The sequence below is a fragment of the Coturnix japonica genome, chromosome 2 (assembly GCF_054131305.1).
Source record: "Coturnix japonica strain WE chromosome 2, WE-NBRP24, whole genome shotgun sequence".
Taxonomy (NCBI): domain Eukaryota; kingdom Metazoa; phylum Chordata; class Aves; order Galliformes; family Phasianidae; genus Coturnix; species Coturnix japonica.
The window spans coordinates 135,482,871-135,505,120 of record NC_140664.1 but is presented as its reverse complement, the minus strand read 5'-3'; the positions used below and the strand labels follow the sequence as shown (position 1 = coordinate 135,505,120).

Below are 22,250 nucleotides of genomic sequence, written 5' to 3'. Positions count from 1 at the left end.
GAAAGACTTGTGGAATTTGGGGATTGCTTGAATACTTTCCCTCATATCCAGCCCAGGCAGCACCTTGCATGTGCCCCAGCCTAGAGATAGCATTGTCCTGCTGGAGCTGCACGTGTTCCTACAGGGACATGCAAACCCATTGCTTTACCATTGCATCCACACACCCCATCGATTCTGACGCACTGATTTTCTATTTCCCTATTAATTTGGATAGAGGTTTCAACTTACATCAAGCACCTCCTCCCTGCCTCCTGTTCCTCCCATGCACTTGTTGTGTGGGACTGGAATTACCTGAATGTTGAGATTTTGTCCCAGTGTCAAGAGGAAGGAGGTAGAAATGCAGTTGATCACCTCCAGGTTTTAATTGCTCTTATTTGTCAGGTATAAAGGAGCAGCTGGAAGCCACATGGACATGTGGGCAAATACACTCAAAGAAGCTGCTATAAATTATTAGATTAAGTGCTAAGGATTTTTAATATAAGGTTGAATTTAAGGTGATGCTGATGTGATCAGGAGAGCTTGAGGGCTCTTTTTCCAGGTCCAAGCTGAGGACACCAGCTGTGATTTCAGCTCCATTATGCCCAGCAGTGCAATGGCTGTTCTTACAGTCAGCTTGAAGGCAGCAAAAGCTGCTCTACACCTGAAGGAAGGGATCACGTGCCTCCAGTCTTGCTTGATTTTTTCCAACCATATCATCCAGTCTAATAAAAGGGAGTAACTCCTCCTCCAAACCTTGCCTTGCTCATAGCCTGAAAACACCCAACAATGCTTCTCTGACAAAGGGAATGAGTCATTCATCAGAGCAAGCATTTGTGCTCCAGACCTTCAGAAAAAGAAAATACATCTACATATTCATTTATTCTTGTATTTGACTAAAAAGGTCTGATTAACATGTACCAAGCAATAGAAAAGAATCCCGTGCCTTCCTGGAACCCAAAATCTGGGTGCAAGGGGCTGGAATTTGGGCACAAGTAACAGTTTTTCATCTGTAAGCAGAACAGGGGGGAACAAAGCACTCACCGAAGGATTACAGCTAGAGCAAGCCCTGGGGAAATCACTGTGACAGGGAGGTGGGTGGAGAGACATCAAACATCAGGGAATGGCACCCAAAAAGGGGCAGCATCCAGAGATCCTGAGCACAACGGGAAATGAGGAAGATGCTGTAATTTCACATCACAAATAATTAATGCCTGAGTATTAAAAGAGAAGGCGGCATGGCTTGAGCTATAGCATATAGCACTGAGGGATGTGGTCAGTGGGCATGGTCGTAGTGAGCTGATGGCTGGACAAGATGATCTTAGGGGTCTTTTCCAATCTTAATGATTCTGTGACATCTTTTGAGGTGTGGAGGGCACAAGGTAGGCACATTGTCCATGGTGGGAGACAAACAGCACCCCAAAAACCATTTGGAAGTAGTGGATGAACACGTGTCCTTTAGTCTACAGAGCAAGTGGATACTGTGCTTCAAATGCATTTGCATTCAAATGCAAATCCCTGGATCTTCATGAGGCTTTCTGAGGTGGGATCCATGCTGCTTTGCAGAGAGTCATAGAATGGTTTGGGTTGGAATGGATCTCAGTGCTCACCCAGTTCCAGTCCCTGCAGTAGGCAGGGATACCTCCCACTGAATCAAGCTGCCCAGGGCCCCATCCTAACCAGCCTCAAGCACCTTTAGGGACTGGGCACCCACAGCTCTCTGAGCAGCCTGTTCCAATGCCTCACTTCCCTCTCAGAGAATAAAGCATCTCTTAAAACTGAGGTATGCTCCCAGGACCAAAATAAGGGGAACTACACCAGCACTCCTCTAAGCAAGGTGTCTTTTGAGAGCACCTGAAGAAGCAGCAGGTTTGGTAGCTTCTGTGAGCCTTAATTGCATCCATCCCAAAGCAGTGACCTCAGCTCTGCAAACCATAAAACACCACTCGCTTCTGGGGCTTAATGGTGTGTGGCCCGCCAAGGAATCCTTTATCCTTCTCTTAGAGACAACGTGTGGGAATTTATTGGCTTTTTAAAGCTGTCCGATCTTTCACTGAAGGAAACTAATGGAATATCAATGACACCAGGTATTTGTCACGGGTATCATTGGCTCAGAAAATACGGGGCTGGCTCAGGGAAGCTCTGGGCACGGGGATCAATGCATGCAGGTCCAGCAGCAGCTGCAGTCAGACTGAGCTTCTTCACAGCTCCGGGCTCATCAGTCTCAACCAAACCTATAAAAGCAAAAAGCATTCCTAATTCAGTTAACTAATTCAATTTAAAGCCCCAGTGAGGATGAGGCGACTTGAATTTTCGTGTGAGGCTGAATTTAGAACAGCACCTTTGCAGCTGGGAAGGAGAAACTTTGATTTGCAGCTCCTTTTCAAAGCAATGGGTCAAAAACAGGCATTTAAAAACAGTCACATTGTGGTTTTTATATCAGATTGCTCTCCCTTTTTCTCTTTTTCTCTTCATTTGAGCATTATCCAATAGAAAATGTCACCTAAAAAGATCTGTTATGAAAGGGCTGGTCTGAAAGTAATGCCTCCTATTTTATGATGTTGGTCCACCATGTCAGAGGTGGATGTTGGGATGGCAGTAGAGGGGTGGAATATTCCCATCAATATTCCATTACATTTTGTTGCCTTGGGATAGATGGCAGCAGAGGGGCAGGGTGGCAAAACGGTGTCTGAGATCAAAGTGCATATGAAGCAAAGGGGGTGGGATTAAACTCCTCCATGTGGAAAAATGGCACCTATTAACATTCACCGATGTTTGCTGGTTGTTTATGTAGATGGAACCGGTGGTTGAGGGAATGGAGGCAAAGGAAAATAAGGCCACTTTCATGCTCAAAGACTGCAGAAATGGCTGAATACCTGAAGCTTCACGTTAAATTAGCACAAAACATGGTGATCTGCTGCAGGGTTTGGATCTCAGCTACTGCAAACCTGGGGAGAGAAGTGAAAGGGGAAGCATAGGTCTTTATTTGGGCCTGAGTCTGAAAATGGAGCATAAACTCAGAGCGGGATGCTCTGACCCCAGAGGCAGCCCCATGGGAAGGCAGGGGGAATTTCTGCAGAGCTTCAACAGTGCAATTAGCAGTGGGTCCTGGGAGACAGGGAAGGAGAGAGGCAGAGATGGCAGATGGAAGGCACTGCTTGTTTGCTTGTGTGCTCTGAGCCTCAGAACCCCCCCCAGTGCTTCCATTTGTTTAGGCTTAGAACACCACAGCCCATCCCCTGCCTTCAGCCCTATTATGGTACATCGCTGCCTCTGCCAGCATCCAGCCCATAGGAGTATTCATTTAGTCTTGAGCTTTGAGCTCTGATACTGTTTTGTGGGGAAATACGGCTGTGCAGGGAGCAGGGATGGCCCAGCACCACCATTGCAATTAGTTCTAGTATGGTACCCCGAACTGAAGACCCAAATTATAGAGAATGAGAGTTCAAAACAGGGCTGGGTCAGACTGTGTGGCTGCAATTGAAATCCTTAAATCGGGGTATGGCAGTGCTCTGGGTTCACCTCTGAACTGTCCCCAGATAAATCCAGAGTAAGAGCTGGCAGCTCCCTGAACAAAGAGGGAGGGAGAGGAGAGGAGGCAGGCTCTGTATGCTGGAATATCACATGAACGTGTTTAACATTTTTCCAGTGTTATCAGGGGAAAATATCATCCAGGAGGCATAATTATATCTTAGGTTCTCCTTTTTATTATTACTTTATTTTTTTGAGGGGCTTTTCAAGCAGCTGTTTTGTTTCATTCTTCTCCTTTTTCTATTTTTGAATTACGGCATTTGCAGGAATAGGAGGAGGATGGCAGCTAGTGCAAGACAAAAGCTGTGGGTGCTCAAAGGAGAGATGCTGCCATTCCTCACCATTTAGGCAGAAACCAGCATGGCCTCATCCATGCAGCTCTACATGCCTGTCACTTTCCTTCAGACCCCCTATTTCAAGTCTAAGGTCCACTACCTGAGATGTGGTTTATAGGCACCAAGGGATGGATCTGTTTGACAACTGAGTTCTTCTTTGTAGACTGTGACAGGCACTCACACCCAGAACACACTTCTGGGAAGGCTTCGACATCAAAACAGATGAATTTATGTCTCAGTCTACAGACTGACTCCTACCCATGGCAAAGGGTTTCTTGCTCAGTGATGCATCAGAGGACAAGACCTTGGGAAGAAAGGAGGCTCCATGAAGTGGACTTCCACCATCCCAACATGGTTGGGCTACCTCTCCAGTATCATAGACCAGCCCAAGCTGGAAGGGATCCATAAAGATCATTGAGTCCAACTCACAGCATCACAGAAGCTCCTCTCTCCCTGGGGAGCTTCACAACAAGCTGCTTAATACAACTCATATGAACGGGGTATTTTCCAAACCTCCACCCAGACAGGTGGGATATCCAACTATCATCCTCATCTGTCAGTTGTGCTCTGGGGACACTCTCCCTTGTCACTGTCACTGCTTGTAACCACCCTGTGTGGTTCCATACCACAGCTGGAAGATGGGAGCCAGCAGCACACTGCAGGAATTCATGTGTCCTAAGGCACCTAATGCTGTATGCCCATGTTGGGCTCTCCTCCCTGCAGTAACTGAGAGCCTCCCAAATATAATCAGCAATGAGATGATGAGTAGCTTGTTTGCTCTCCTTTAATTAGCAGCTTCTCAACATTTTGGCCGAAGACTTTTAGGTATCAGCAAGCAATAATAGGGGATGCTTCAGAGGGAGGTTTTACATAATGCACCTCATCATTGGTCACCTGTGGTCATCCGTGGACAGATTCCTCCCCCATGCCAGGATGCTTTATGTCCTGAAGCATGAGATCTGATTAGAGCGCAGAACCATGAATGCTATTACAGGCCATAAAGTCACTGAGGTATAAAAACCTTTATTTACTGTTTGCAATCCCAGCTCCAGTCACTGCCTCCTGTGGCACACAGAGACCCTCCAAGGAGGATTTTCCCACTGTTTATTCTCGAGGCACAGAGCGGGGAGGCTGTTTTCAGCAATGATTTTATTCCTCATTCCTTTTATGCACTCCAACAGCGTTAATCTCTTCAGTGATAATATGCGCTCATCTGCCAGTCTTACATGGATGTCACTGACCAAAATTAGCTTCGTGCTCCAGTGTATGTCAAACTGCACTTGTGCTGAATGCCTTAATGTCTGCAACACGACAGTCCCTATGAAGCTGATGGCATGACCCACCGGCCTCAAAGCAGTGTGAGCAGATCCCTCAGCCCCTTCATCTCCTCAGGATTTGCATCTATTCAGATATATATCACAATGATTTCCATTTTCCTTCCATTTTTTTTTTTAAATTTTTTATCTTTTTTTTTTTAACAGGATGCTTCATTTTCGTGCCTTCTGGTTTCTGATTGTTTCAGAGCTGTGGCTGGATCGTGCTTTCAGTATTTCTTCTACCTTTACAAGGAGTGAGAGCCTTCTACTTGTTGTTGTTCTACTTGTTTGTCACTGCCAGAGGCTTGTGGTCAATGATTCTGTGTCCAGGTGGAGGGTGGTCACAAGTGGTGCCCCCCAGGGATCCATCCTGGGATCAATGATCTTCAACATCCTTATCAATGACATCGATGATGGGGTTGAATGCACCCTCAGCAGTTTGCTGATGACACCAAGTTGAGTGGAGCAGTTGACACAACAGAGGGAAGGGATGTTATCCAGGGATAACATGGGCTCGAAAAGTGAGTCCACGAGAACCTAATAAGATTCAAGAACTCACTGAGAGCAGCCCTGCGGAGAAGGACTTGGAGTCCTGATGGACAAAAAGCTGCACACGAGCCAGCAGTGTGAGCCTACAGCCTGGGAGGCCACCAGCATCCTGGGCTGCATCAGCAGAGGGGCAACAGAGGGGACAGGGAGGGGACTGTCCCCTCTGCTCCAGGGACTGGGTGATCCTTAAGGTCCCTTCCAACCCAAGCTGTGCTATGATTCTATGAAACTCCCACTGCCCTCCTGTTTTCTCTACAAATATCCCACATGGATTTAAATAGCAGTCAGAGTCAAGAATGCAAAGACAATTATGCGCTGGAATTTAAACAAACATTAATTACCGAGATACTCTGGCAGATGATGGCTCCAACAATGCCTATTACAAGAACCTCCATCAAATTATCTGCTTTCTCTTGTTATCTGGGTGCTTCTCTTCTCTTAACTGAGACAAGAAAAGTAATTAAAAACCATACAACAAGATGCTTTATTAATGACATGCACGTCTCCATCTCTCTAAGAAAATTGGGCAATCTGTTCCTATGCCACAACCCTCCATCAAGGGATTTTGTTTACCATCACTCTAACAGTGACTTGTTATAACGCTATCCAATCTTTTGGCTTGAAGGTGGGGGGAGAAAGGAGCCATTTACTAAGGGTAAATCGAGGAACACTCCTGTGGCACAATACAGAATAAGGGAGGAACAGAAACTGACATATCTAAAAAGAAGGTCCTTTTGCTGGCTGACCAGAACCCCAAGAAACAAGACTTTCTAGTCATCCTCATCTTGCTTCCAAGCGCTGCACCCAGCAGCATCTGCTCTCCCACCCGCTCAGGACTGAGCCACCAAGGTGATTCACTGCAGCACTGAGCACCTTCTTTGTTCACACTGCACTCTAATTTACTTCATCACCACAGATTAAAGCATTTCTAATTAAGGACAGAAGTTAGATCTGATGGGGACACGGTTCTTGTTCTGTTCACACGCTGTCTGGCTGGGTAAGTCATGCTGATGTCTCTTACCCCACATGTTTTCTTCCTTTTCCAACAGGAGTTCAATGCATACATTTCATTTAGCAGGGCGTATAAAGGTATGTAAGAACCCAGTTTTTGGACTCTAAAAATATTTTAATGGAAGCTTCCTCTCTGACCCAGCTACTTACATGTGTCTCAGCTGTGTATGGGAGTGGGTTGAGAAAGCAACAAAATGATGTCATGGTTAATACAGAGGGAAGCCCACTTGTCACATGCTCATCACCCAGCACAGAGACTGGGAGGAACTGGAACCTCTCTCTAAGAGCTGCTGTGCTGAGGTAGGGAGATGTGTTTCCATCCTTTCTACCTTTATGTGGATGATGGGATGGTGAGGTCTTTGTGACAGCACCCTATTAGATGCAGATACACTTCTGACATTGGAATAAACAACACTAGGAATATTTGTTATCCATAAGGTGCTTTTCATGAGCATATTTTACTGTGCTTACTGGAAGGCATAAAAATTCTTTATTCTTCGTGTATAATACCTTAACCACAGGAGAAGCATCCAGAGTCCAGACAAGAGCTCAGCCTCATTCGTCCTCCATTGTCTTTGAAATACAGTAAGTGCCTTGTAGGATCATCCAGGGCCACTGGCAGTTCAGGACTCTCATTCATCCGAGTGCTTTTACAACCATGTGTCCCTGACCCCCAGAAGAGCCAAATGCCCACTCAGTTTACAAACAAGCTTCAGAGGGCACTTGCTGGGCTGGTACACAAGAAGCTCAGGTTTCATTTCCCAAAATGTCGGAGCACTTGTTTAGCCAGATGATACTGTGGAGTTATTTAACCACACCACGGTTTTGCTGTGATAAAATATAACATAGTGTGGCCAACACAGCCTCAACAACCCACGGAGGGTCTCCAGTAATAGGTCACAGCATTGAGATGATGAGGGCTTCCCAAGGGTTTTGCAGCTCCTTTCCAGTGTGGGCTGGGTTTGTAGAGCATCCACCAGTGTCAGCTTTCTAGTTAGAAAAACGAGACCTCTGCAATGTCAAGCTGGGCATAGAGTCAGGGAATCATAGAAGCATATAATTATTTGAGTTGGAAGGGATTTTTAAAAGTCATCTAGTCCAAATCTCCTGCAATGAACAGGAACACCTACAGCTTGATCATGTTGCTCAGATGGGCAAGCCGGATGCTGTGCACACCATCTGTCCTTCAACCACAGTGAAGCCAAGGGAGCAGTCTATTGGCCAGGAAGAATGCAAGCCCAAGGCCAAGATCAGGGATAGCTGCCCAGGATGAAGCAAGAAAACTCTGTCCCAGAAGGCTGCATGGCCTCCCAGCATGGTTTGAGTGGTTTGAGGATCTGCACAGAGGTGGTCACCACAACAGTGGGGACATTTGGAGGTCCCCAAGCCCCACCAGTGTTCCCATGCTACAACAAGGCCCTGGCTTTGTGGGTGCCTCACTGGGATGCCAGGCAGCGCTGAAACCACATCCTTTCAGAGCTGAGAAGGAAACAGCAGGGAGTGCACATCTGCATGTGACCTGGATGACACAAGCCTGCAGGCACAAATTACATACTTTACAAGTGACATCTGCTGTCACAGGGAGAGGTTTGAGTGAGGCTGTTTAAAATTCAACTAAACTCTGCCTGGAAAGAGGGTGGCATGTGGTCTTAGTTTTGCTTCCATTCCCTGGGGTAGCACTGTGATGTTTCCAGTGAGGAAATCCCTCTCTGGCTCCCAGTCTTGGCTGTGAATTTTGCCCAAGGGATAAGGATTCACGTGTTGCAGTTCTCTGGCTGTTGTGCAAACTCCAGGCTGACCTCCCTTGTCAGTCAGCAGCATGGGAGCTGATTTACAGCATCACGGGGGCTGAGTTCAATCAGAAGAGCTACACAGCTCAGAAAACACTCAGCAGATTTATCCTACCAGTTTCATTTACTTTCCCCGTTGCTTCTTTTATGTCATGCCCCATTTCAAAGGCAAGAGGGAGAAGACTTTGTGTCCTGTTCCATAACCTGGGACGAAGGAGATCACTGTGAACAAAGTGGTCAGAAGGCTGCAAGAAATGTATCTATCTATTGTGGGTTGTGTTGAAGCAGCGATCAAAATTCAGGGTTGTGTCCAGAAGGAAAAATCACTGTGAGACTGAGATACCCAACAGAGCAGTTCTGTTCATTGCAAAGTCCTTTTATTTCTTAAATCTCTAGAAATGGTGGAAAAGAACTGAAAGTATTTTCTGAGTTCACAGCTCCAATCTATTTTCTGGATAACTACATTATATCACTCTATAACTGCACTATCATTCTCTTCTCTACTTTCTCAGCGCACACTGACAGTGTTTCCTGTGACTACATGCACTGGATCTTCTCTTTCCAGCTTTCTGATCTTTCTGAGTCCCTTCCATGGATGTGCAAACTTTGATATGCAGCTAAACTCTCCCACACGTGTGTGACTTACATGTGGCTTTGCTTTGATTTGTCATAGAGGGTTGCATTGTGATGATGCTGTTAAGTTAGTTATCTCGCAACAGAGAATTACTTAATAACTTGCTCTGTGTGTCCTCTTTGACAGAAACAATGTGTTCAACCATGTGTCACATCAGTTCCTACAAAATTCCAGCAATCTCACAAGGCCATGAGCAGCTGCAGCTGTTTATTTTGTCAATGGGATGATGGTAATATAGGACTCACTGCAGAACTAAAGGGTTCTTCAATCTACCAAGGAGAAAAAGGTTGTAAACCAAATCCAGAAGATCAAGGCACATAGATTCAGATGAGAATATTACCAGTCAAAAGGAAAATTTATCAAGGGAATTGGTGGAGTGTCTATCTCCTGAAATCCAATTATTTTCATTAAATGACAGCATCTACTCTTGCAGATGGCACCAAGCTGAGTGGTGTGGTTGACACATTGGAGGAGAGGGATGCCATTCAGAGGGAGCTAGACAGGCTTGAGAAGAGGCCTATGTGAGCCTCATGGAGTTCAACAAGACCAACAGCAAGGTCCTGCACCTGGGTTGGGCAGCCCCAAGCACATATAAAGACTGGGCAGTGAGTGCACTGAAAGCAGCTGTTACGAGAAGGACTTGAGGGTGCTGGCTGATGAAAAGCTCAACATGATCCAACCATGTGCCTTTACAGCCCAGAAAGCAAATCGCACCTTGGGCTGCATCAAAAGAAGCATGGTCAGCAGGGTGAGGGGTTTGATTGTCCACCTCTAATTCACTCTTGTGAGTGCCATGTTCATCTCTGGGGCTGCAGCATCACCCTTCAAATCACTGCACAGAGCTTAGCTCTGTTGGCTACGCAGATATCTCACACATCTAGATGGCCATAGAGGTGTCCTGCCCCACTGCCAGCTGTCTCCGTGAACCCAGCAATCTGTAGCCCTGTGTCATTTCCTACCAGACCTGCAAGGATATGTCATATTCCCCAAGAATCTCAAAAGAAAAAACAACCAAACCCATACACCTCCATTTAGGCAAATGAACCCCTGTATGATTTCCAGGAACAGACACATTACTCAAGAATGCATTACTGGACACAGTGCAAAAACATGTGGGTGAATTTTTATGGCTTGTATATACAAGTACTCAGACTCAAAGATCAAATGTTGTTTCTGTCCGTAAAGTTTCAAAACGCTCCTTATCTTACAGGATGTTTGCTTTGCTCAGTTCATTAGTGTGGGCAAGACACTTTTACCGTGCTTTATCACAGTATCTCAACGTGTAAATGATTTATATGAATACTAACGTTTATTCTATCAATGAGAACATTAAATGAAGTTAAAATACAGTCTAACTAGGTGCACTAGAATGGAATACAGTATGCAGCATTTCATGTTGAAAAAGAAAATAAAGAAGAAAACTTTGAAATAAAAAGTGGTTTTATTAGTGTTTCCAGTATTTAATCATTGGCATCTGGGCTATGGCCTGTTGGACAGACCCAAGCATCTTCCCATGCCATGGTCAGGTTACTGGATGGACCACTGTGTGGCTGTCATCCATAAAGACTACTTTTGAGAAGCTCAGCTCCCCCTTTCCCATACAAGAGCTGAAATCCTGGCTGTTTGGAAGCCCATGGCAGAATAAGCAGAAGAAGACGTCAGTATATTCAGCATCCAACCCTTACTGTTGCAGACTGGGAGCAAAACATAGCCGCCATCTCCAGCACTGCTTTCATTACAAAAATATAAGGAATTTTTTTCATAAAATGAGTTTCTCTAATCATTGCTGGCAGCTATTGCACAGTCAGCTTCTCCATGAGCCAACCAGCAACCAGTCCCTCTGCTGCAACCACAGCAAACATGAGAACAAAACTCGAGATGACAGGTAGAACTTCAAATAAAAGAAAAAAAAATAAATTAAAAAAAAAAAAAGGAAGAATCAACAATTATCTAAACATTTAAATAAATAAATCCACCGTGGGCATGTAATAAAGTGAACCAAAATGCTTGTTGATGCTACTGACACACAGGCAACTATTTTCTGAGAGGCAAAGGAAGGCAAAGTATTGAGGAGCTAAAATAAGTTGCTGTGAGCAGGACTTGCATTTGAGGTGGCCTGAAATTATGGGGATAACCTGCTGATGCCTACAGAGCCCATTTTTCCATGGCTGGTAGCCATCTGGTCCAGCACTAGAGGGTAACAGTGAGTTAGGCCCTTCCAGACTCACGTCTGGGTAAGGTCTTGACAGAGGAGATGGAGTGTTTAGAAGTGGTGAACCCAGAGAGATAAGAGCAAGGTGAGAACAAATAAAGGGGCTGGTTGTGGTCCCCTCACCAGCCTGGGTGTGGAGCACTAGTGCAGTGTACTGTGAGGGTGTCCCCAGGTGCTGGTAGGAGAAGAAAGGAGATGGCATTGGAAATGGGCTACCAAGCTTTGCATGGGACTGGAGGGAAGGGGTTAGGGAGCTTGGTGGGAGGTGCATTCTCCTCTACACAGGGCAAGGGGCCACCTTTGTGCATGCAGAGCAGGAGGCACATCTGACAAACTCCATATACTATTCACAGAACCAAGGAATTGTTAAGGTTGGAAAAATACACTAAGGTCTTTTAGTCCAACCATCAACCCACCCTCACCATACAATCAATCACATCACTCAGTGCAGCATTTTACCCTTGGACACCTCCAGGGATAGTTACTCCACCACCTCCCTGGGCAGTCTGTGCCAATGCATTTCTACTTCTTCAGAGAGGAAATTTTTCCTAATATCCAACCTGAATCTCCCCTGGTACAACGTAAGGCCATCACCTCTCATCTTATCACTGTTACCTGGGAGAAGAGGCCAACTCCCACCTCACCACAACCTCCTCTCAGGCAGCTGTAGAGAATGATGAGCCTCCTCTTCTCCAGACTGAACAACCCCAACTCCCTCAGCCGCCCCACATAAGATTTGTGCTCCAGATCTTTCACAGCTCTGTTGCCTTTCTCTGGACACACTCCAGGGCCTTTCTACACGATGAACACTTTCCCCCAACTTGATACTGTCTGCAAACTTACTGAGCATGCACACAATTCAGTTAATCAATACAGATACTAAACACGCATCCAGTGCAAGGCATAAGTGCACAGCTTGCTCCTTCTTCTATTCAGGGCCTCATCTTCTGGTGACTCACAAATATGCAAAGCCCTGCCAGAGCCCTGAGCTGCTGGCTCCAAGGAGCCAGACCTGCTGCCCATGTCCCCTGGCGTCAAGCCTAGGACCTCATGTGTATGCAGAGCATACAGCAGATCTGCTCTCCTTCAACAATGCTCCTATCCCCAGAGGGGCCGTGCCTGGTCATGCACCGCTTGGTAAAGTTGGAGTGAATTATTTTCTCCCTTAAAGCTCCAATATTGTTTGAATCTTTAATCAAAATTACAAAGCCTAAGAGTGGGTTCTCCGGCAATTGATGTTAGGTATCTGGTGGATAGAAAAGACCGGCAGTCAGGACTCCTGGGTCCCATTTTCACATCTCCCATTGACTCTTTGAGTGACCTTGAAGAAGTCAATTAATTTCTGTGTCATTTTCCAGACAGGTAAAAATGAGGAGATAATTCTTCCCTGGTTCGCTAGGGGATTGTGAGACTTAATTGTTTGCAGGGCACTTTGCAGTGCTCGCACAAGAGGTAAAGGACTGCAGCCATCCAACAGCCTGTAAAAGGCTGTTATCATAGAATCACTGAATCATAGAACAGCCTGGGTTGAAAAGGATCTCAAAGATCATCCAGTTTCAACCCCCTGCCATGGGCAGGGTCAACAACCACCAGACCAGGCTGCCCAGAGCCACGTCCAGCCTGGCCTTGAATGCACCCAGGAATGGGGCTCTGTGGGGCAGACCACAAAATGTTTGAGTCTTGTTTTGCTGGAAAATTGCATGTTTTCACAAAGAGGATGCAGTGACCCTCTTGGTGGGATGCTCTTTTGAGGTCAGTGGAGCACATTCAGACCAGATCAACCTGCCCTGGAGTGTACATGACCGCTGTACTTCTGAGCTTAAAGATATGTATGCTTCCCTTTGCCTTGCAGGGGAGCTCATTGCTGCCCACTCTGCAGTGCTGTTCCATTCCCAGGTTTCCCTGGGCAGAAGAGAGGAAGAGGAGCAGCCACCAGGGAACCCCTTCCAGCTTAACCTACTTACCAGGCGCATCTCCTGTCTGCGCTGTTTGTTTGCTTGAGGCCATTTCCATGCACAGAGTAACTGGAGCTGAGCAGAATTCCGAATTTCTGCTCCCACGGGAAATTTCGGTGTTTCAGAGGTCGGTTTGCATCCCAAATCAGGCCAGTTCAACGCAGCGAAATTCTGCTTGAACTCACTTGAAACACTTGGATTCTCCCCAGTGAAAAACTGGAATCTGGGGAAAGAAGGAGGGGGAGCAAAGGGGGAACATTTGGCTTTTACTCGCAGGAAATTTCCCTTTTAGAGAAACTGTATTTTTCACTCGTTCCAGTCCCAAACTGCTCCAGAGCTAATGCCAGGAATTCCATCATCTATTTATACTCCTTTCTGCTGTCTGGGTCTTTATTGTACCTGGTATTTGCTGTGTTCTGAGACCAGCTTGCAAGTAGTAACGGGAACATTCACTGCATGGAAGTATGGCAGAGGGAAGGATTCCAGGAGCCCTTTGCTAAACCTTCTGTCACCAACCTGCAGGGCTGATCCTCATCCCTCCCATCTTGCCAGCAAGGGCCCGGAGCCCTGTGGCTTTTTAAACACTGCAGCAGAAACAGTGTGGGTGGATTTTGGGGGGCTAAGTGCTCTTTCTGGTGGGAAAAAAAAGAGCAGAAACACTGCGAATTTCTGTCAGTTTTGCCAAATGAATTCAGTTAGAACTGTAAAAATAAGTTGCTTGAGAAGGGCTTTTGCTGTGAGATGTCTTTCTGCTCAGAGGTTTCCTTTCACTCTGTTTTTCTTTTTCACTTAAAGACCAACTGAAATGTTTTCTCTGGGGCTGAGTGAAACTTTTCAGTAGATCAGGAACTACGGAGATGCATGTAGTTATCTTTCAGAACTGCCAGCAAACCAAAACACCTCTCGCACACCTCGTTGTAGCTGAAAGCATCGCGGGACACCCTGTTAAGATAGCAGCAGTTTGCAATTGGCTCCAATCCAAGCAAATAATTCTTAACTGAAAGGCTTCTTTTTATGAAAGGAGCCATGGAAATTGTACTGTAATGACTGTCAGAGTGTACACTGGGGGACAAAACTGCCAAATGGTGGTTCTGAATCTCATCTCCTCAGCACTGCTGCAATTACATGTAAAATCAGGTCCGGGAATTGCAGTTTTCTTGGTGTGAAGTTAATGTCAACACAAGACAGACTGGACCTGGGCTGAGATGCAGCTGATGGGATGCAAATATATGTGGTCACGTTTGCAACTCCACACTCCCTTTGCAGGCATAGAAAAGCGTGTGTGATGGTCAGTGGTGTTTGGGGGACAACTCAGCCACTACTAAGGTAGAACAAGGGGAAATGGTTTTAAACCAAAAGAGAGGAGACTTAGATTAGATGTTAGGATGAAATTCTTTGCTCAGAGAGCAGTGAGACACTGGTACTGCTGCCAAAGAGCTGTGGATGCTCCATCCCTGGAGGTGCTCAAGGTGAGGCTGGATGGGGCTCTGGGCAGCCTGGTCTGGTGGGAGGTGTCCGTGCTGAGGTCTCTGGTAACACTGCCATCTGGCATAGCACTGAGTGCCTCACTCATCCCCCTGAAGTTGCAAGAGATGCAAAGTCTGGTAAAGCACAATGTACAGGCGCTCCTGATGGCTCTGCGTTTCCAAAGCTGCAGCAAGGCAGTCCTGCCCAGATTGTCAGGAGATTTCCCAGCACGGTGAGTCAGTCTCATCACCTTACATAAGACACATGGTGAGAGGAGGGATCGCTGTGCAGATTGTGTGGTGCTTTCTGAGCTCCCTGCCTCAGCTTTTCAACCTTTTGCCACCTCCCGTATAAGCACTCCCATGACTTTTTGCTGACAAGTCACACCTCTTGCTCTGGGTAGCAGCACCAAGACAAACTGCCTCTTCACAACAGCAGAGCTTGCTTGCAGCGCACAAGGAAGCAGGAGATTTACACCAGTTGGATGACATAACCGTCCCAGATAAGAGGAATGCAACATGTCAGCAGTGTCCATGGCTTTATCTCTACAGGAAAGACATTCAGGAGCAGAAAGATCTTTGCGGGGTTGATAGGAAAAATTATTCTTACCCCCTAGCTTGCCTGGCCATGAGTGGCTCAGGGTGGCTATTTGAGAACAGCCTTGGTGTGGTTTATCTGGTATTAGACCACAGCTGGCACTGCTTTAAATCACACATTTCCCTTTCCCCGTCACTTATCATCAATGGAGATGTGTATGTTTTATACAGCTCCTTTCATCCCAAGGATCCCATAGTGTTCTGTATGGCATGACCCAGGCACAGCAGGTAGGCAGGCTCATGAGGACATCACAATGAATTTCTCCAGGGGGAGCCAGTCTGTGCCTACCCACCAGTTATTTCCCAAAAAGAAGTGGAAAGAAACACATCCATCCCATTTGTTCACCCTGTTACAAAACTCTTCCCAGAGGATGGGTTGAAAGAGTGGTGTGGCCCAAGGCAAGAAACACATGAAAGTATAATTTCTGTGTGGGGCCATATGAGCAGATGTTCTAGTGAACAAATTCAAATCGTATCTTGAGAAGAGGGCGATTCCATCTCCAGAGATGTTTAAGTGATGTAAGAGTAAGGCTGAAAAGAGGTTTGGTTTTCAAATCTTGAGTTTCAATGAAAACTAGACTAAAAATCTGAGGTCAATAAATCTGGATAGCTCATGCATAAATATCTCTCTCTACTATCTGCTGAACTCCATTAGGGTCTGTGAAGACAAATGGAGTCTTCTAGGGCATATCCCAAAAGAATGCCAATGTCTACTTTAGAGGGAAGTATATTGTTGGCCTTTAAAAGGGTCCAGGATGACTCCTCAGAAGTAAATTGCAGACCTATGAGGTTACTGATGAGGAATCTCATTTGTCTGTACCTTGTAGTAACACCTGTGATCCCAGAACACAGCAAAGCGTCAAAACAAAAGACAGCAGTCCTGGTTTCATCTTCACAAACTGTTCTGTGTTCTCTGTAACACTCCTTCCAGAGCGATGGAGGAGTCAGCACCGGGATCATTCCTGCTTTGGATCTATAGGACAAGCCAGTAGAACAGGCCTGGTCAGACAATCCCTGTATAAGAAGACAGGAGGTTGCTTAGTTCTATTCCCAAGGACAGAAGACAGTACAAATATCAGCAATACAGAACCAATGGTCAAGACGTACCCAGAAATATTGGTATTTTGTCCACTGCCATACAAGGAGTGGGCTGTAAGTGGGGTGAGTAACAATACTCTTCAAAACATGACTTTGCAGATTGAAATGAGAATTGTGAAATTACAGGCTGGGTGCAGGTTTGCTACTTAGCAAATTACAGAGAGGTTTCTAGTCTCTCCAGAATGACCCAGCCAGCTTCAAAACAGAACAGATCCAAACCAAACATCATCCAGACTAATCACAATCCTAGTCTGAAGAACAGGGCTAAGAGAACATCCTCTGAGCATCTGAACCCCTGTGTTTCAGACACACACACAGCTTTTTCCCCCCAAGATGCAGGTGAATTAGAGCCGTACCCCCAGCAGCTCTAAAGGCGCTCGCTCAGCCTTGTTTGCATGTCTGCATTCCAAAGCTAATGCACATTCCAGCCCGTGCAAGGAACTCTGCCTCACCTTGGATGCACAAGGTCACCTCACCTTTGATCCCCTGGTTGCTGCAAGGCTACCCGAGGAGGGCTGAGGAATGACTCAGCAGCTCTGCCTGCTGCGTTCCTCTCTTTAACTGGATTTTTTTGCTCTGGTGAGGCTGTTCTCAGAATGGCTGAAGCTGACATGCCTGATCTTGAAGGGAGAGCACAATTATTTAGCAGGTGTAAAGCCAGCTAACGCCAGTACAGTGCAGCTCAGGCATGCGGCAGGAGGGCTGATGTGTCAAATGATGGCTGTTGTTGCCACGGGAATAACAACACAGAGGAGATCATGCAGCCTTGTGGTAGATGGTGACTTCTTAGCATGGCATCCACCTGCACCCTTGTCAGAAAGGGAGTGAGATTTTGAGACACCGTGCACAAAATGTGTGCGGGAGAGGTTTTCAGTGTGTTCTATTTGCTTCTGAACCCCAGCAGTGATTGACATTCTTGAGCTCACCAGCTATGTACCAAAATCTTGATATGGCTTTTAGCCATGAGACAAGTGACAAACAGAAAGACAAATTGAGGGGAGGGCTTAAGTGGCGCACAGATCAGATACATCAATCACTTCTTGCTTCCTACAGTCCCCTATGGAAAGGGATCTGGCCAGCCTAAATGTCCTCTTCATCCCTACACTTTCCTCAGCTGGGAGTCTAAGTCACACTAGCAAAGCCCTACAGCTTTTCATGTAACTTAGACCAGGAGGGGAGATGCACACGAGCCACATACAACTCAATAACCTCATTTGGGTCACACTAGAGGCTTTAGTAAAATAAAGCCTAGAGTCTTGCTTGGTTCTCCTTCCTTCCTTCCTTCCTTCCTTCCTTCCTTCCATATCACTGGCACCTACAATCCCTACCACTTGTAAAGTCAGCCTGACCACCAGCCAGCATCACACAGCTTCCTTTGCACACCTTTAGGACATGACTCTGAAGCCATCACAGCACCCCCAGCATTCCCCCCACATTAGTTCTCCCTCAATTGCAACTATCATTAATCTCCACTAATTAGTACTGTTGGGAACTCTTGAGAAAGGCATTGATAAACACTGAGAAATTATTTTATGCCAAGAAGCCTAAAATATCTTGGCTTTGCCTAGTTTATAATGTATCGTAGTATTCAACTTCCAGCACAGGACATAAAAATAGCTCACAACAATATTATCACTTTGTTGTAATGGGCTAAATTCAGCCCTGAGGGGCTGTAGAAATTAATGGAGTTTGGCCCTACATGTGGTTAATGAGGATAGTCTATTTCAAGCCCATAAGATACCATACTTCTGCCACTACAGACTGGCTGGGAATAATTCACCTCTTCAGAGATGCTGCATTCACTTCCAGCCCTGGCTATGTCTGCTCTAAATAGAGACAGCAAAAATAGACATCAAAAACAAAAACATTTCTTTCAAACTCCAAATGCCTCTGGCTCTGATTTTGATCTCGCATGCAGCAGAAGCTCAAGTGTGCAGAGAGGTTTCTTTCTCATTTGTGCCAGTACAAATGAACTCGGCCCATTGCTTAAGAATGCAGAAAATGTTAATGTCAGTCAAACAAAGCTAACCTTTACTTCTTCAGATCTCTTCCTACGGACAGCCTCTTGGCTTCCTTTGATTTCTGCAACTGTCCAGTTTTCTAACACCTTCCCTCCCATACAGCCAAGCCCAACCCCCTAAAGCCATGTCTCAGGAACTTCAGAATCAAAGTCCTGTAGCATCACGTTTCTAGTTCTGCATGACCCTACTCTAATCTCTCAGAAGCACATAAGCCCCTGTTAACCTATTTAGACCAATAAATCAGTGTTTGCTTGCAAAAAAAGATGCATTCCTGGAGCCTTCTCTGCAGCTCACTCTGTTTGCATCTCACTCCGAGCCCCAGGATCCTGCAGAATCTCTGTCTGAACTTTGGCCTTTGAGTCTTTGCTGCTGTTTGTTTTGAAACAGCACAGCCAGAGACTCAAAATACAGCCCAGGTTCTCCATTGTGCCCTCCATTTTCCACACTGAAAACCTCCTGCAAAGAAGAATGCCCCAGAAATCACTAAACTGCAGTTCAAATAATGTTAGTTCTTTCAGACAGGCTTATCATTTCTAATATAGTTTACCTGCACTGAAGATCTCGTGCATTCCTTCTTCCTCTTACAATTTACCTCAGCTGTTCCCAGTTGGATCTCCCCTAAATATCTGAACACAGCCCAAAGTGTTTCAGCCTCACCTCTTCTAATGGTCTAAATCGTACCAGGGAGCATTTTATGGTCCGGAAGCCAACTAGCACAGTCTGGCTATCCAAAGGGATCCAACATTGTTTATTTAACTAGTGTTGATCTATACTTTAAAACCTTCCTGCCACCACAAACAAAACGCTCAGATCAATTTTTTTCTGAACTATGGGTTAATGTGTAAATCTGTTTTTTTCCCAGAGAGGAAGAAATGTTCACTACTTACAAGATCCCTGCTGAAGTGCAGCACATCCACATTTCTTTCCCATGGGATAAGCTCATGGTTTCATTCATATGGCTCACAACTTTGCTCCCCAAACTTACTGACTTTCAGCCCAAAAGCTGGAAGTCCCAAAGGTGGGACTTGGGACTGTGGGTATGGATTGATAGTGACTGCAGCTGTGCAGATTAGGATCCTTCAAAGAAACTGCCTTCAGATCCAACAGCTCTACCTGGCCCACACCGATGCATCCCAGCAGTACCCCTTTACGTTCCAGCAGAAATGATGGGGACAACAAAAAAAGTACTAAGTTTGGTGTTTTACCTCTTCCTTCAAACACACTACATTATTTACTTGGATCGCAGTGAAATAGAAAGCTGAGATGAGATTCTCATCTACTTAGTCATTTGTTAACTTCCAAAAGAAACTGAGCTTTGTCTACTTATCTGCCTTTGCCAAACAATGCAGTCAAGGCCAGCAGCTGAACCTCATCTTTCACGCTCCTCACTTGATTCAATCAGTCACATATTGGAGTTGATCATTACATATTCTAGGTAACTACACGTCGTTTATTCATTGATGTAAAATATTCAGTGCACTAACCATTCCTTAATGGGAAGGAAAAGAGTGAAAGCTTCACCAGTACCATATCTTTCTTATCAATTTCAGGGGTGTAAAGCTAGCAATAACTTAGCAAGGTGTCGGTTCCACAATCAGAAGGAATAAATATTCTCTCTGGAATGAAACTATAATCTTTATCCTTTAGGCTGGATATCAGGGAGAAGTTCTTTACTATGAGAGTGGTGAGTTGCTGGAGCAGCTGCCCAGAGAGGCTGTGGATGCCCCATCCCTGGAGGTGTTCAAGGCCAGGTTGAATGGGGCCCTGGGCAGCCTGGTCTGGTATTAAATGTGGATGTTGGTGGCCCTGTCTGCAGCAGGAGGTTTGGAGCTTCATGATCCTTGAGGTCCCTTCCAGCCTGGGCCATTCTATGATTATTTGATTCTATGACGATCCTTTGTATACGGCCATTATACCTCATTCTGCATGGGCCACCATAATATAAAATTTTCCAATGAACCATCCTTTCCATCTTGTTTTTTTAACATTATGAATTCCGAATCCCCAAAAGATGAACCCCAGCACTCTTCAGGAAACTTTGACCCTACTTACTTAATCACACAGTTCGGGTAGAAGGCCTACCCCTTACTCGTGGATCCTCTGCATTTCTTGGGGCCTACCTCTTAAATAAAACTGCTGTCAGCATTGGTCTTCTTGCTTTCCTATCTGCTCATATCCATCACAGCTGTCATTTGGAAGATACTGAGACTTTCCTTGGAATGAGCTTATACCTCTAGCCCACAGTCTTAAACCTACAGGAAGAATTTCTAATTACTCAACAAATCCAAGGAGAAGTGAAAGCTTGGAAACTTTGAAAATCAAATTCAGAATCTTCACTATCAGCTCTAAAAATCCCATATTTAGGCTGATGCATTGGGCATAGCTTTCTGTATTTATTTGGTAGCTGTGATAAAAATTAGACCTCACTTATAACAGCACGATTTTGGAAGCAGATATAGTTAGTCCCTATTGCTATTTTCTCCGGTTGAGGGCTTAGCTTGATATTTAGGCTATGACCTTTCTCACACCCACCCCAATGCTTTGGCAGCACATGTATTTTCAGCATTGTGTGTACAGTAAGCAGTCACACTGTAAAACAGTAAAGCAACACCCAAGCAAGCCATTGCTGATAGCAAAGAGCTGGTTAGCTAGAAGAGTGGTTAATGTTTTGAAATACTGAGTGGTTAACAACACTTCAAGTGGCTGTTGAAAGAATGCTACTATTTACTGAGAGACCAATTATTCGCTCATAATTTTCTCTGTTTAATTTCCTTGTAGTCTATTTCCTCCATTACATATTTATAATCACTTTCTCATAAGTTCTCCTCCGTAATTGTTCTCTATCTTCACCGCATACCCTTTTGTGCCATATACATGATGAGTATTAATTCCCGTAGAGCAGAGAATTGTTTAATTAAAGCAACGTTCTTTGGAAACAAATACAAAAAACCATCAATTAAATGTATCAAATAAGGGAAAAGTCATTACAAAAGAATGCCAGTCGAGATGCTGAGCTGAAATTCAGATGACAGGATGCGCTCCACATGATGTGCTTCTTAAAAATCAGCAGAGAAGAGATCCCAGACTTCACAATGCATCTCCACTCCTCCACACAAACATGATCTGGTAGAGCAAACTGAAGCATTTGAAATATGTCACTGGAAACAGATTCTCTGGGGGCTCAGAAATATTTGCCTATACAGGGGACAATCAGGTGCTGCTCCTCTTTCTACCAGGATCTTCCAAATAAAGATGCATGAGCCTTCTAAGGTCTGAAAGGGAGGTTTTGTTTAAAAAAAAAAAAGTAGATGAGAAAGAAGGATGTGGTCACAGAGATATTAGAAGTAGGTTAAGAAAAGCAATCTGCTGGGATGGACAGAGGCAGTATTTTGGATTTTGACTTCAAAGGAAAAGTGTAAGGAACTTGCAGCTCTGGAAATGGATATCATCCAAGTATTTCCTTCAGGCTGCTTAGGATTGAACAGTTACTAAGGATTGTTATATACTGTAGTTACACTTAACAACAAAAAAAATCCATGTTTTAATGTGCATCCTGCCAATTGTGTTTTAAGTATCTATTTGGCCCTTAGCAAGAACAAGAAATAGTAACTTCCGCTGTAGAAAAGTCTCTTGTTCCAAAGGCTGTATTGTGTCCTAGAGCTATCCCATAGATCTGCCTTCCAGAACTGCAACAGTGTGCACAAAACTCACATTAAAGTAATTGATTGCTCCTTGAGCTTAATACTTCACTATCCCAGG

The 22,250-nt window shown here is 45.2% G+C and overlaps 1 protein-coding gene across 2 annotated transcripts; it reads right to left on the bottom strand.

Moving 5' to 3' along the window:
• Window positions 1-208: 208 nt before the first annotated feature.
• Window positions 209-16,381, bottom strand: LOC146762180 (uncharacterized). 2 transcript variants are annotated; one of them, XM_085539070.1, is made up of 3 exons: window positions 16,193-16,381; window positions 13,319-13,532; window positions 209-2,210 (listed from the first exon to the last, which is right to left on the bottom strand). In XM_085539070.1, the coding sequence occupies exons 1-3, from the start codon at window positions 16,330-16,332 to the stop codon at window positions 2,178-2,180; spliced, it is 387 nt and encodes a 128-aa protein (XP_085395196.1). In that variant the 5' UTR covers window positions 16,333-16,381; the 3' UTR covers window positions 209-2,177. The 2 variants fall into 2 exon arrangements, 1 of the variants encoding a protein (XP_085395196.1); XR_014943215.1 differs by lacking the exon at window positions 209-2,210 and adding an exon at window positions 10,584-11,033.
• Between the last annotated feature and the right edge of the window lie 5,869 nt (window positions 16,382-22,250).